We start from the raw sequence: 14,617 nt of genomic DNA, 5'->3' as shown, positions 1-14,617 counted from the left end.
TTTGATGCGCTGACTAATCAGTGACTACCTGGTACCTTAATTGGTTTGCACTTTTGTGAAGGATGGATTTTAAAGTGGGTTTTGGAAACAATGCACTCTTAAGAATTTTTCTTTTGCTCTTGCAATTTGGAGTATATTCAGTACAATAAATATGCACAGAGGATTATCAGAGTAAAGAATAGACAGATAAATGCTATTTTTTTCAACATGGCCACCTCAGCTCAACAGGAACATGCATTTCAATGACTTTAGTCATGATTAAACCTCCAGTATCATTCTGACTTTAAGCGATTTCAAGTCAAACCATGTGCTATATTAGGTATCACATGATATAAGCAGACCCAGCAAATATCACGAAATGTATGATTGTTCAGCAATTCATACAAATTGAATGTGAATTAGAGATACATGTATAATATAATATTATTTTCCCCCCACTGAGGTAACACCATCTATCTCTCCGACACACTGTTAAAGAATATAGCAAGCTGTGCTAGACTTTTCATTTGCTTTTGTCTTTCCTGGTTCTTTATTTGTGTCATTCCTCTGGAGAGCTTTCAGCGAACTGTTTTTGACCTTGATCCCTTTCCTCATGCTATGTTTTAAAGTTCGCTTCAATATACCATCTGCATCTTTCTTGTCTTCGATCATTTGTAACATCATAATACGGCCATCTTCGCATCCGATTATTACAACTTTCTCGGAAGTTACTGTTATGTTCATTGGAATACTGTGTATTGGAGACATGCCTATCACTTGCTTAGTTTGGACATTTCCAACTTTCACGACACCTGCTCCAACATCTAACCAAAATGCAAAATTTTCATCTGTGGTAAGGAGTGGTCTTGGAACACTTTTCTTCTGCTCGCCTAAATGAGTATCAAACTGACAATGCTTGTCGCCAGTTTTTATGTTAAAAATGTTTCTGTCTCTATCTATACCATAATGCCCTTCCCATCCAATGCTTAGTACACTTACAGGTGACTCCTTAAAAGTTACCATGGTATCACCAGTTTCTATATTTAGAACAGCTGTTTCCCATGATTTATTTCCAGCTTTGTCAGTATTAATGCGCGGCCCAAGGAAACAATCACTTCCAACTGTTAATCGTTGTATATGTTTTGGATGCATATTGTCATAGGTTTGAAATTCATCACCCGTTTTTGTAGAATAAGACCTTGAATAGATTTTCACCCCAGGATGAAGTTGCTCTTCAATGCCAACAATGATGTACTTGTCATTTTCAGCAAAGACAAGTTGCATTAGGTTATACTTGCCGAGCGGGATTTTCACTCCTGTCTGATTTCCTGAAGGAAGTGAATAGAGTTCCATAGAATTTTGACCTGTGTTTTCTGACTCTGTCACTACAACCATGTTTTCAGACTTCATGCCCAGAACAAAGGCTTTCAAATTCAAACTTGAAATTGGAAAAGTGGTGACAAGATTGCCGGACACAGTATCCCAGACTTTGAGACATCTGTCGGAATGATACTCTCTCAGAACTGCATATTTCCCATCCTCTGTGATACATGGTGTCATGGCTTCATAATCTTTTGAGATAAAACAACGCGTTTGACCCAGTGACACATCTACCACAGCAAACTCGGTAGAGTTCATACTACGACATACAGCAGTCGTACCTAATCTATCGGCACACATGTACCTGACTGAGTTGTTTAGTGACAACGGTTGGTAACTTCTTGGTTTATTCTTCAGTGACATGATATCCCAAGCAGTCACATGATTGTTGCGTGTATTGGTGGTTACAATGAGTCCTCCTGCGGGGGAAATGTGTAAACGAGAAATACGGCTTTTTGTGGCTTCAATTGAGTGTAGAATCTTGCCTGTCGCAACACTAAATAGAATAATGTTTTTGTCATATCCTGCGATGATATGTTCTAAATCTGGTGTGAGCACTGTGTGAAACTCAAGAACACGATAATTAGGGTCGTAAGATTCCGGTATTCTTACCTCTTTTGTAACCTTTTTTGATTTCAAATCATATAAAACAAAACTGTAAATTCCAGTGATTAAACAAAGATCATCAACCAGTTGGACCCGCTGGATTGTCAAATCTTTGACTTTATTTAAGTCTATTGTCCCAGCAATTTGCCCAACATTGGGACCCTGTTGTAGATTTACCAGATCAACCTTATTTGCTTTTTCCAATACAATGCAACCAAAGTCTCGTTGTGCATTCATAAAAATTGCTTTTGGTGTCTCCTTGCATGAAATTTGGTAAACAAATTCAAATGTGTCCATTCTATAGATTGTGTACATGTTCGTCTGCTTTGGGTGGAAAAGTATCATTTTATCCTCAGCAATTAGGATCGCTTCATCTGGATTTACATCAAACTCATGTAGAAGCTTGCCTGACTGTCGATCAAAAACATCAGCAGATTGTTTTAAAACAGTGACAAGCAGACGGTCGGATGTGATATCAAATTTGAGATCATCAAAAAATGCAATTTTTGAATACTTCTTTTCTAGCTCTATTTTTTCCTCTAGAGCACAATTCTTGAAGTTCACAATATAAACTGGGTTTGTTTTTATTTGGTTTATTGTTCCAATAATCAAAACATCTTTGCCAAAGGATTTTGACATTACATTTAAGATCCCGTCCTCTTTCTTCCTTAACTCAATAACTGCATCCAGTTCTCCGTTGTTCACATCCCAAATCAGAACTTCATTATCGGCAGATAAAGTTGCAAAATGTGTAGAATCACTTGATATCTCTGATATTTTGGGATTTATCGGTAATTTTGCATTTTCTATGGTGTACATTTCAGATTCACTTGGAATACCAAAGCAAGGCTGATAAGGAACAAGTCTACATTTTTGTGCACATGCCGTTAAGGAATTCTCCAATAACTTCATTTCATCAACTCTAACATTGCCAGGTAGCAGGGCCAGAAGTCTTCCAGAAATTTCCATTGCAAGAGTTTCTGGAAACTTTCTCAATGTCTGCTGGGATGCTTTCAAAGCCTTATGAAGAATACCCTCCTTTTCACCACACAGCGCTAAATCTAGCAATACTTCCTGCAAGGAAATTGCCTTAAGCTTTATCTCATTCCATTCGAAATTAAGCAAACAAAGGGACCTCAACTCTTGGTGTCGATTTGCTTCAAACAGATGGTATGGAAGCTTATTTAACTTTCTTTTGTTGTACCGAACATTCTTTCCATCGGAATCAGCACTATATATCATCGGCTGAGCAGATATCCTACGATCAGCTTTACCTTCAGGAGATGTTACACCAACTCGCTTCATTTGCTCTGGAGTATACCGAAATGGTTTCTCTACCCCAACCCACTTACCAAGGTAGTAGTCTGCCATAAGTGAATGAATTTCCTCCTTTAATTTCTCATCTGACAAATATCGTCTCTCAGCCGTTTCGAAGAACTGCCGATGGTACCAGAAGAAAGAACGGACTTCATCAACTTCTTTGTCCACAAGATACTGGGAAATATCATGACGTATACGAACCCAAAGTAATGGCGGAATTCTGCGTAATGGAGGGACGTGTATCTGAAAGACATTTGTCAGGACATCATCATCCAATGAGAGAAGGTCTTCCAACTCCGTCTCACTGATTCCCGTCATAGACGCAGTGACATATGCTAAAGCTCTTGTCACTAAAACATTACCATGCTTTTTCTCTAACTGTGAAAACAATGTATTAATGCTATCCTGCACGGTGTTCATCAGCATACATTTATCTAAGATATAATAAGAACGCCATACTAAAACCTGATCAAAAGTGAGTTTCACAAACAGAGGTAGTGTACACTTAATAAATACATTTTCAACCAATGAAAATTGCTCGTCAGACAGAGTTCTGTTACTTTTCTTGAGCCATGCTTTCAAAACCTGAGTGCTGAGCTCCTGCGAGAAAACCGGAACATGAATAAATGATTGTTTCAAATAAATGTTCTTCAATGTTCCTAACAAGTCTGAAGCTTCTGTGTATGTAGAAACGAAAAACTTTACAAATGGAGGTAGTTTCCGTGGCAACCAATGTAGTTTGTAAGCATTATGGTCCCTTGCTAGCTGATCTAATGAATCCAGAATTATAACAAGAGGTTTTTCTTTTGTCCCTAGTTTGAGCAATTCTGAGAAAAAGTCTTTCAGCTCTTCAAAGTCTTCTGGAACCTACAGATAAAAAAAGTTAACAATTCATACTCAATAATAAGTAAACTGGGTGAAACTTGAGCTCCTAGACAAATAATGAAATCTTTTAAATTATACTAAATACTGTCAGTTTGCTAGTTTTCAGCTTCTCTGGCATAAGAAGACATATTGAACTCCTCTTGTGCCCTATTTTAAGCATAATTGGTCACCAGAGTAGAACCATCCATCTTACGTAACCTAACTGGATAGCTTAATCATATGAAATAATTCTAAAACCCTCATGAAATTCAAACCCACAGCAGAGTCAGAAGCAAGTGGAATAAAGTCAGTGACCGTTACCACTTGAGCTGAGGACAAAGTTCAAACACTTGACCATGAAGGTCTTCAGAAATATTTTACAATAAAACTGAAATCATTATCATCTGTCATAAAAAAGCCAAAATCATCAAATATGCACCAAGCAGACTTACCGAAGTCCTCTCCTTTCCATAGCAGACGACAATTTGTTCGCACAGACTGTGTAGTAATCGTCTCAAATTACTGCTATCTGGCGAGGTGCCAAGAAATCTTAACACAACCACTGCATTTTGTAGAAATGAAGGAACCTGTTTTTAAGGAAATAGTCATTTTTAAGGATTTTTTAAAAGATAACATAAGAAGTACTAAAATCTAGTATCTACTCAAAAATTATGAGTTTTAGGCAATAAACTGCAATCATAATAGTAATAACATGACTGTAATTATGCTGCACATGTAAACCATCATGCATGCAGTTGTTGTTGAGATATGAAGATGCATGCAAACCCTTGAACAGAGGGTTCAACTGTGTAAACCCCACAGTCAAAAGGACAACAAACCAATTCTTTTAATTGTATGGTTGACCATTAAACTTTAAAGAATACCAATTACTTTAAATGTATTTGAAAAATATCCAGAACCATATATTCATATATCAATATAAAAGACTGTCAAGATCAGACTCAAAATTTATACTAGTATTTAAAATGTTTAATGTAATTTCTTTGAAAAAAAATGAAAACAAACTCTGAATCACTTGATACTAATCGATTTTAATCCTTTGTTAAAAAAAGGCCCTTCTTCTCAATTGTGCATAATGTCATTAATGTCATTTAGTTTAAACTCAAAGCTTTCTTTATACATTGTAATTTACAAGAAGGAAAAAATATCATTTCTATTTGTGCTTTATAAAGAAAATTGGAAAAAAGCATACCATATGAGCAGTTTGTGCCATAATGGAGGTTTTACCACAACCAGACTGGCCATATAAAATGACTGGATCTTCACACTGTTCACTCAGGTAGCACTTTATATCCAAGAGAATATTCTCTCTACCATAAAACATTGAACACCTTTCCCTGGCCATATTTAAATGCTGCAGAACCTAAAGTCAAGATAAAAACACAACCTATATATAACTACTGCAAAGCTTAATTTTAAGGTGAATCATGGCAAAATTCAATTGTTTCATAATTTAGAAAGGTTCTATTTAATGACGCATTACCTATATTCAGAATAAGATTACTGGTATATACAAATGATGTAGACTCATATCTAAAACAAAAACTCTGGTCATATTTAAATACTAGTACACTAGAATCTAGGGAGTATTAGATTTTATGGCAATTTAAAATACCAAAAGATGTCAGTAGAACAGAGTCTGGATCATGTAAAATTGTCTAAAAGGGCCATAATTCAAACAAAATCCATGTAAGACTTGTGTGCATTGGACAGTAATCTCCTACTATGCTTTAAAATCAGTGTGTGAAGTTTCAACCCTTTCCCTTCAAATGTTTTGGATATATCAACTTGCCTGCAATACAATTATGAAATTGACTCTTAAAATCTTTAAAGTAAATTCAATCTCTATCAACTGTGTGTTAGGCAAAACAGTTCTTTGACTCCAAGGTCTAGAGTGTTGTATGAATTTGTTTAAAATAATAGTAAGACTGCGGTCCTAAGTTTGAATCCAACATAGAGCAGGGTATTTTCCTGATCATCTGCATTTTAATGTTACACTTTCAAAATCTTCTTAAGAGCATCTATACAGTCTAAGAATAATTTATACAGTTCAAAATACTAAAAGAGTATAACTGTACTAATTACCAAAACACAACAACAGGAAAATATTGTTCAGTTAATTGGCCAGTGAGTAACTTTTTAGAAACTATTAAAAGGAGACCAAAAATAAAGAGTTTTTGGTAACTAATGATAAATTATTTCTGAGGCATAATGGGCCCTTAAAATAAAAAAGTTTGGTTTTAAATCATAGAAAACCAAGTCCATTATAGGTGTATAACTGTAGTTATAATATTGCACGTTTGTAACGGTCGCTTTTTATTGGATAATCTTGACGTTTATGTAACTTTATATACATGGCTTCTGACACAGACAGTTTATTTAGAAATCACATTTTTTCCCTTAAAAAAAGAAGTTGCTGTATTATAAATTTGTCATAAAGATTCCTGATACGTTATATGGCCGTATATAGATGATTGTTCACAATATAACCTTCACCTAGCGGCTCGGGTTATATATACAAACAACCATTTATATAGGGCCATATAATCTGTCAAGAATCTTTATAACTAATATTGTGTAAGACTGTAAATATCTAACAGTAAAAACTCACCTCAATATACAGTTCATCCATTATTAGTGAACGTTGTTGCTTTACTGCTTTGTCTATTTTATCTACCATGCTGTTAAAGAATGAATCTTTAAATGTGCTGAGATAACTGTCATGGTCTTGACGATTTATTCCGTCCTTCTCACTCCACTGTACAGTGTGCCTGAAATATAACATCAATGTATTAATTTTTCAGTGAATAACTGGGAAAAATTGGCTGCTCCTTGCAGGAAAAAAACAACAGGCAGGTACTTATACAAAACTGAATTCTGGAACACTGAAACATTTGTTACATAACTTCCTGGTGGTATATCACCCTTCTAGAAAGCAGGACCTGGATTACAGATTACACTACAATTAATACTTTTCTGCTTTTTAAAAAAAATAGGCACAATCTGACACTTTTGTTACTTGTCAGTCATAATTGTCTTATTTCTAAATAAACATAGGTCATATTTGATTGAGTTTATTTTCTTCAAAGATGTAGACTTGAATGAATTTTTATTATAAATTAATAACTGTAAAATCAATATATCATCATGTATATAATAAAATGATGTAAAAATATCTGGAAATTGGTGGCAATATGGCATCCCAATCTCCTGTTCAAGTGAAAATTTGTTCACGTCATTTTTACACTTATTTTAAGAAATTTTTGGTCATCATGTCTTTCGTCTGTGTTGCTGTCCTTGATAACTTACTGATGACACCAATTTCTCAGCAATTGAAAGACAACTAATTCCCTATGAAGAAAGAATCAATTATGACATAAATGTATTTCTGTATTAGTATCAAGAACTTGCACTTAAATTTTTCACCACATTAATTACATGTATAAGCATGTGACAATGCTTAGAAATTTGTATAGATGACCACCCTTGCCACCATTTTGGGGGTCATTCCCAATATATTATATGCCTTATATAAGATAAGATCTCTCACAATTCCATGATCTTCATGAAAGCTGTATGTACATCTTACAAAGGTACATACAAAGAGAAAGATTTTTATTATTACAGCTGTACCTACTTTTGGCTCACAAAACATATCTTTGACTACTTTTCCATGGAAATTGCATGGAGGTAAATTATCACCATTTTGTGCTTTGAAATTAACTCTTTACGGGCATTACTGGTGACATGTCCAGGGTCCCTACTCAACAGCGAAAGGTCCTTTTGTGCCCTTCAAGAAAGGATGAACCCTGATTAAACACAGACTACACACACAAGTTACACATACCTGCTAATATTTGTATTTTGTAACTTCTCTACGATCTTTTCATCCCTCAATTTAGACAGTATGGTCTGAGCCTCAGTGTCGAGGGATTTGGAGTCACTCGACAGTACATCGATGAAGCGCCAAGCTTTGTCGTGATCCAGATGAGAGGTAATGTCTTTAATGATACGTACAAAACACAAACAGTGATCTGCTGCACTGTCTGGTAATTTCAATATCCCATTAAAGATTTCTGCTTCTGTAACTGTAATATAATTATTGTATAAATTGAAGAAATAAAAAATTAATATTGATTTACACATACCTATATGTATTTAATTAAATTATATACATGTAAATATGTACACAACAATGCAGACAAAGAATTGAACCAGAAACTGTGTAGCTCATGTTAGTCCTTTTCTTTCTGAGAAATATTAATATTAATCATACATATATTAATTTCATCAAGTAAATTTCTATGTTTATTTCTTAACTGTATTTAATCTTCAACAGAAACAAAGTTTCAAACTATTCTAAAATTCTGGCAATCAAAATTTGAAGTCTTCTTTCATTTTCTTCCTTGCTTGTAAACTTTCAAGTCACACCCACAATGTAAAGTCTTATCATTCAATGGTGAAGACCTCAAAAACCCTTCTGTGTATTATTTTAGGCAAGAACATGGTCCAAGGTTATAAAGAAATTATCTAAGCTCAAACTCAGATCTCTGGTATTTGATTGGTCAGAAACTGCCACAGAATGAACACAGACCAATGAAAATTAAACTGAGTCTGCAATTTACCCTCTATATATTCTCTAGGAAACTATTCCCTTTAAAAGAATTTTTACAATCAAAACACATAATAAAGTAACCAACAAAAGAAAAGTTACCTGACATGTAGTATTTGTGTCTATCCACCTCTGATATCAGATTCTTCTGGAAACATGCATCGCTTGCAAACTTGAACTCAGCTCTAAGCTTGTCATAAACATCATTCCATTGTGCCTTTGCTTCTTTATTATCCTGAAAGATGTTTTCTATACTTTTAATCATCACAAAATTTCTCAATTGGACTCATACATATTTCAATCTGGACAAAACCATTCAACATTAAAAAAAAAAAATATGTCCTGACAGAATAAAGGGAAGTGCAGACCATGATCAAACAGCAAGGATGTGCCGGCTGATCTTGATCTGCATTGGTTGCATACACAGCATGGGTTACAAATCTGTCACCGACAGTATGTTTAAGGTTAAAGAGTGTAAATCTTTAATTGACCAATCACACTTAATATACAGTAGAACTTCAGTAAGTCAAAGTTGAAAGGACTTGTGTAAAAACTTTCACACATCAGGACTTCGACTCATAAATCGATCTCAATTTAATGACAAAATTTCGAGCATTCGATGTTTTCAAGCCAGTTACAAAAGGCGTAGCATAATGATAGGAAAGAAAAAGTGTGAACAATTCGGTTTGTAGAGCTGTAGAAAGGTATTCCAAAGGTCTGGGGGTTGCATCAAAGTAATTTTACTGCCTATTTTTCTCACTCTGTGGCACATTTATATATAAATTACTTGGTACCTTGTCTTTATAACCAGGTATGATGGAACTGATAGGCTGTAGGACATATATCGGAGGTAGCTGATTTGTATCTTTCTTATACCATAATGTAAAAAGACTTGTGTCATGACCATTCTCCTGAAACACAAATTAAAAATCTAAAATATTAACTCCACTTATTATAATATTTAGGAGACAGACAAATCTATATTTTTTATCACATACAGGTGCCACTTTTGCAACTCAAACTGTATTGCACGGCCTTGCATATGTCATTTGCATTATACAAACATAGAGTAAAGATGCGTCAAATGTTACTGTTACACTATTAGCGTGTCAATGAAAAATGTTTCTTTATCACTTTAAACAGTATTTATTTTGAGTACATAATAAACAGAAAATTATACTTGTGTAGATTCATTACTGAATTTATTGAACTTGTTGAATACAATAATATTATGCTCACCAGAGGCTCGCATAATACAAATTTATTCAACTCGTTCAATAAATACCGAATTGAACTTACACTCATTCAACATCCTCTATATATTTTATGTTGAGTTGACTATATAAGACTGTATATATGATGTTCAGTCTTTTATAATATGAATATTTTTAGGTCAATTTCCCTAAATTTCCCTAAATAGTAAATACAAAGAATAGAAAATTTGAAATATCATTTGGCAACCGCCACCATAGGAATTCCTTGTTGGTAAAATTTTTAATGTTCTCATAGTAGTGTAAATTTAATATACATGTATTTTGGTTTTTTATCTGTTTTTGTCGCATTTCTTCAATTTTTTAAATGGAGATGAAAATGCTATGCTAAATAGACATGTTTTCGGATATCGACGGAAGCCGCGAGCGTTGCTTCCATCCGTCTTAATTATTCCACGAGAATACGAGAAACCCCGAGAATACGAGAAACATTTTCATTTCTATAAAAACTGAAAATTAATTAAATTTTATTAAAATTATCTCATATAAATATCTTTATAGGTAACACATAATCAAGATTTTAATCTTAGTCAGATTGAAATTATCTTAAATATATTATTGAAATATTTTTTCTGACCTCTAAGCTTTTGTACAAATTGTCAAACTCAGCCTCTGGAATAGTAACTTGCAGTGGTCTGTATCCATGCTTCTGGTTTAGGAATGTCTGCAAAAGAGAAAATTAATAAATGTAAATATACGATAGCACATTTTATGGGAGTCCATAGAAGGGGTCCCATATCTGAATATAATTTTAGCAACAGAAATAAATTCTACATAGCTTCTATTTCAAGGTCAGTCATCTTAGAGATAAACTGTAGAGCTTGTAAACTGGGCATTTTGAATAGACAGGTGCCTAAAACTATATAGAAGATCAAATTTTATGTACATAAAAGTGAGCAAATTACAATAAATGAATGGAAATTCTAAAATGGTTGGCGAGTTTGGACAAAACATGCGGCAGGGAAACAGAAAGCCTGTGTAAGGTACAACCCTGGTAGGCAATTTTAAACAATCAACTCATACAATAAATTGCACACTGAAGTAACAACAACAGATCCCAGGAAAATTTTCAGGAGAGAGCAAGTAGCTAATATTTACATCTAAAACCTGCAAAGAGGACCTTCACTTAAACACTAGAACCAGACATTTTTCAGGATGCGAATACATTTGTACTTCCCTTCTATTGTCATTGTATAAAATGTATTATCACTTGTCCATGAGCTGTCTGTAAGAAGGTGTGTTATACTTATGCTCAGTGCTTGATAGCAAAAAATGGGGAACAACTCTGTATAAAAAATAACTCAGAGTTATGGACCTGTACGCATCATGTTAGATAATCACAAAGAAGAAGTGATGTTTCAACCCTATCCCTTCAGTAGTTATGGAGATACTAGCTTGTATGCGAAAACTGAACCTAAATGTGATACCAACACCAATGCCAGAGTGAGTAAAAAAAAAGTGAGGTTTATTAAATCACAGCAAAAATACCATGAAAATTATATACCACAAAATTTGGTCCTGTTGACAATCTTTGACAGTTACGTATTTCCTGCAGGCAGAGTTCCGTAGCTTGGTGGTCATCTGCTGACTCTACCGGAACTCCCCATCTCATATCCACCAACTGTGAAGTAAAGACAAAGTTACTTTAGAACTGTCAATCATTTATTGTTTTAATGGTTTTTAATAATGAAAGAAACCTTTAATTATGTGCAAACAATCAGGGTGTCCTGACATTAAACTGGTGGCACAAAGCAAGTGAATTATACCACCTTAGTGCAGTAATGGGCTAACCCATTTGTGCACAATGGTGATGATTATTATAGCCATTTTATGAATGTAATATTGATGAAATAAAATGAGTATTTTCATTTTCTGTATTTCACTGTAAAAATTTATTTTTACTGGTGTCTTGTCACACTACTTTCTTCTTAATTTAGCCAATATACAAAATCAAAGCAGAAGTCTGAAGAATTTTAAGGTCAAGAAAAATTATTTTGGCTTCAAAATTTTACAACTACCAGCAGTGATAGTATAATCATTAATCAGAGGTCTATGCCTCCAGTATAAATACAGGCAAACCCCGACTTTTAAGGCATCTGATCACATAATATCTAGTAACAACTACTGCAAGTATATTCTATAAATCTACAAAAACAAAATCTGACAGATCCAAATTCAAACACAACAACACAAAACAGTAAAGCTTGAGAAACATAATTTTTCTCATCGTTTATTTCCCATAAAGGAATTCATACTTTATGTCATACTTTATGTTTGTTTTAAAATGCTAACCCAAAGCATACTCGATCAGAATGTTATGGACTAGAATAGATAGTTAATGCACCCTTTTCCGTGCAGTAATTTCTGCAGAAGCACAAGGACGCATTTAAAGCCTGAGCCCACAGACTAACATACACTAAATGCTTACACAGTTTTTTATGCATAAGAATAAAGGTAAAGCATAAATATATTACCTGAAAGTCCATTCCATACTCTTTCTTACAGTGTAATTTCAACTTTGGGTATACATCCTCTAGCAAAACATTCCTCTCCTCTCTTGTATCTAAAATTAGTAACATGTTACTTAAAGGAATAGCAAGATTAATTTTGTTGCAAGAAAAAAAAATCACATATCTTATAAGTCATCCCTTGCAATACCATGTGCAATGTAACAATTTCTTTGCATCTTTTATTTTACAATGGTTTAAATTTAAAAAGAAACAAATAAAAAAAATGTAATACTTTTAGAGATTCAGAAATCCTTAAAATACAGGTTATTGTATTATCATTTTTACAAAATAAGCAAAAATAGCTGGAGTAAAACGCAGCAGAAATATTGTGATAAATACAGTGAAATCAGTAATCAATTGTAAATTTTTACTTAAGTTCTATTAAATCTTGTTACTTTTCTTCAAAGCTTAATAAGACCATTTTTCTCAAGTTTAATTTTCTTGAAATATTTTGGCTCGGCTGGAGGCATAAAGTTTTAAATGTCACTTCTTATTACACCAGAGTTACATGTATATAACATAATGAAATGTCTTTATTATTGAGATAATAATTTTATGCATATTAATTTTCATCTTTATTGTTCCATAACATTTTATTAAAAGACGGGTAAACAGATAAGAAAGTAAGTACTTCAAAACTTAATTAACTTAATTCTTAATCTTTATAAATTTATTAAAAAAAATGTCTCAATATATTAAATTTTGCAGTCTTTACTGTTTATATCAAATCATTAACTTTTTTATAAACCCGTTACTTCATATTTATAAACACCTTTTCCCACCAAACATTCAAGTCATTATTACCTGTGAAAGTTGAGCTGATAAAAATCCTTACTAATCTAGAGTTGAGTGTTGGTAGGTTGTCAAGGCAGCCATGTAACACTGCTTTGTAGCTGGCATCACTCATTTTCTACCTTTATTGGTGTAACCTATTGCAGAAAAATGGGTGGACCATTACATCATCCAAGCCTGTTGAATAAATCAGAGTCACATATAATATTCTAAACAAAAAGTCATTTGAAATATAGTTAAATTATTCCAGGAACATTTTCTATATGTGAAAAAAAACAACAACAACAAAACATGATGAATGCACATAAATACAAATTATATTTATCTTACTAATGAATTCTTACAATATGAAATTAAAATAATAAAATTAACAAATAAATTTGACAACCCACAAATAATCTGGAACTTGCACTTTGTAGTTGTAGACTTAATTGATTTATCATCTATGAAGTAAACTAGCTAATTCACAGATGTAAAATCTTTATTTTTTAATACAGTCAAAATGCTTCAAAGTTTTAATATCACTAGATGCAATGACTGGCTTGAATTTCATTGCAAAAATTGCAATTATGCAAAATATAAAAAGACACATTGTTAGCATAGGCTAGATAAACAATTTTTTTAGCATGAATTTGAACTAAATTTCTGGATTAATGTCTAAGTAGAAGATCAAATTGCAAAGAAGAATAATGAAGACTTTCTTAAGAAATAATCCTAATGAAGATGTTCTGAAGAAAATAAACATTTGTTGTCTATCTAGTGTCAAGCTAGTTCAATGAAGACAGTAGACGTTACGGGCTCGTTATAGTTTGATAATGGTCAAGCCAAAAAGTAAAAATATTTCAAACAAACGTCATATTTATAGGACTAGTCGAACACCTGTGTAGTTACATGTAGGCTATGTATGTATACATGTTCATCTGTTCATGCACTGTCAAACATTGGTGGATATAGAAGTGTTCACATATATAGGAGGCCTGCTGATTCTCTACCACAGGCGCTAGTCACATAATCAAATATTTTACATAATCGGTCTATATATGTATATAAAGATATATCTTTATATACATGTATATACTATAGACCGATTATGTAAAATATTTGATTATGTGACTAGCGCCTGTGTTCTCTACTGTACTGTACTCTAGAGAATTGTAAACAAAGAAAAAGAGATAAATTTCGCAATACAGAACAAAAATCTATTAATCTTACCTGGTACATCATTTATGTTGTTTACACAGTTTCCATTGTGATCAAGCATC

The 14,617-nt window shown here is 33.3% G+C and overlaps 1 protein-coding gene across 1 annotated transcript; it reads right to left on the bottom strand.

The window, feature by feature from the left end:
• Window positions 1–422: 422 nt before the first annotated feature.
• Window positions 423–14,604, bottom strand: LOC132739229 (NACHT and WD repeat domain-containing protein 2-like). Its single transcript, XM_060726894.1, has 12 exons — window positions 14,568–14,604; window positions 13,368–13,532; window positions 12,528–12,616; window positions 11,558–11,674; window positions 10,631–10,717; window positions 9,577–9,693; window positions 8,885–9,017; window positions 8,018–8,258; window positions 6,782–6,941; window positions 5,363–5,533; window positions 4,602–4,736; window positions 423–4,152 (listed from the first exon to the last, which is right to left on the bottom strand). The coding sequence occupies exons 2-12, from the start codon at window positions 13,468–13,470 to the stop codon at window positions 472–474; spliced, it is 5,034 nt and encodes a 1,677-aa protein (XP_060582877.1). The 5' UTR covers window positions 13,471–13,532; window positions 14,568–14,604; the 3' UTR covers window positions 423–471.
• Between the last annotated feature and the right edge of the window lie 13 nt (window positions 14,605–14,617).

This window comes from Ruditapes philippinarum, unplaced genomic scaffold, assembly GCF_026571515.1.
Source record: "Ruditapes philippinarum isolate M1 unplaced genomic scaffold, ASM2657151v2 ctg5576_1_1_1_1, whole genome shotgun sequence".
NCBI lineage: Eukaryota > Metazoa > Mollusca > Bivalvia > Venerida > Veneridae > Ruditapes > Ruditapes philippinarum.
The sequence above is the reverse complement of the archived record's forward strand: the minus strand, read 5'-3'. Positions and strand labels throughout refer to the sequence as shown.

Bases quoted from the DNA above. Each gene is read 5' to 3' on its own strand.
- LOC132739229 (XM_060726894.1), bottom strand. From the start codon at position 13,470: ATGAGTGATGCCAGCTACAAAGCAGTGTTACATGGCTGCCTTGACAAC. The intron at 6,942-8,017 runs GTATGTGTAACT...GTTATATTTCAG, and splicing joins CAAAATACAAATATTAGCAG to GCACACTGTACAGTGGAGTG. The intron at 4,737-5,362 runs GTATGCTTTTTT...CCTTAAAAACAG, and splicing joins TGGCACAAACTGCTCATATG to GTTCCTTCATTTCTACAAAA.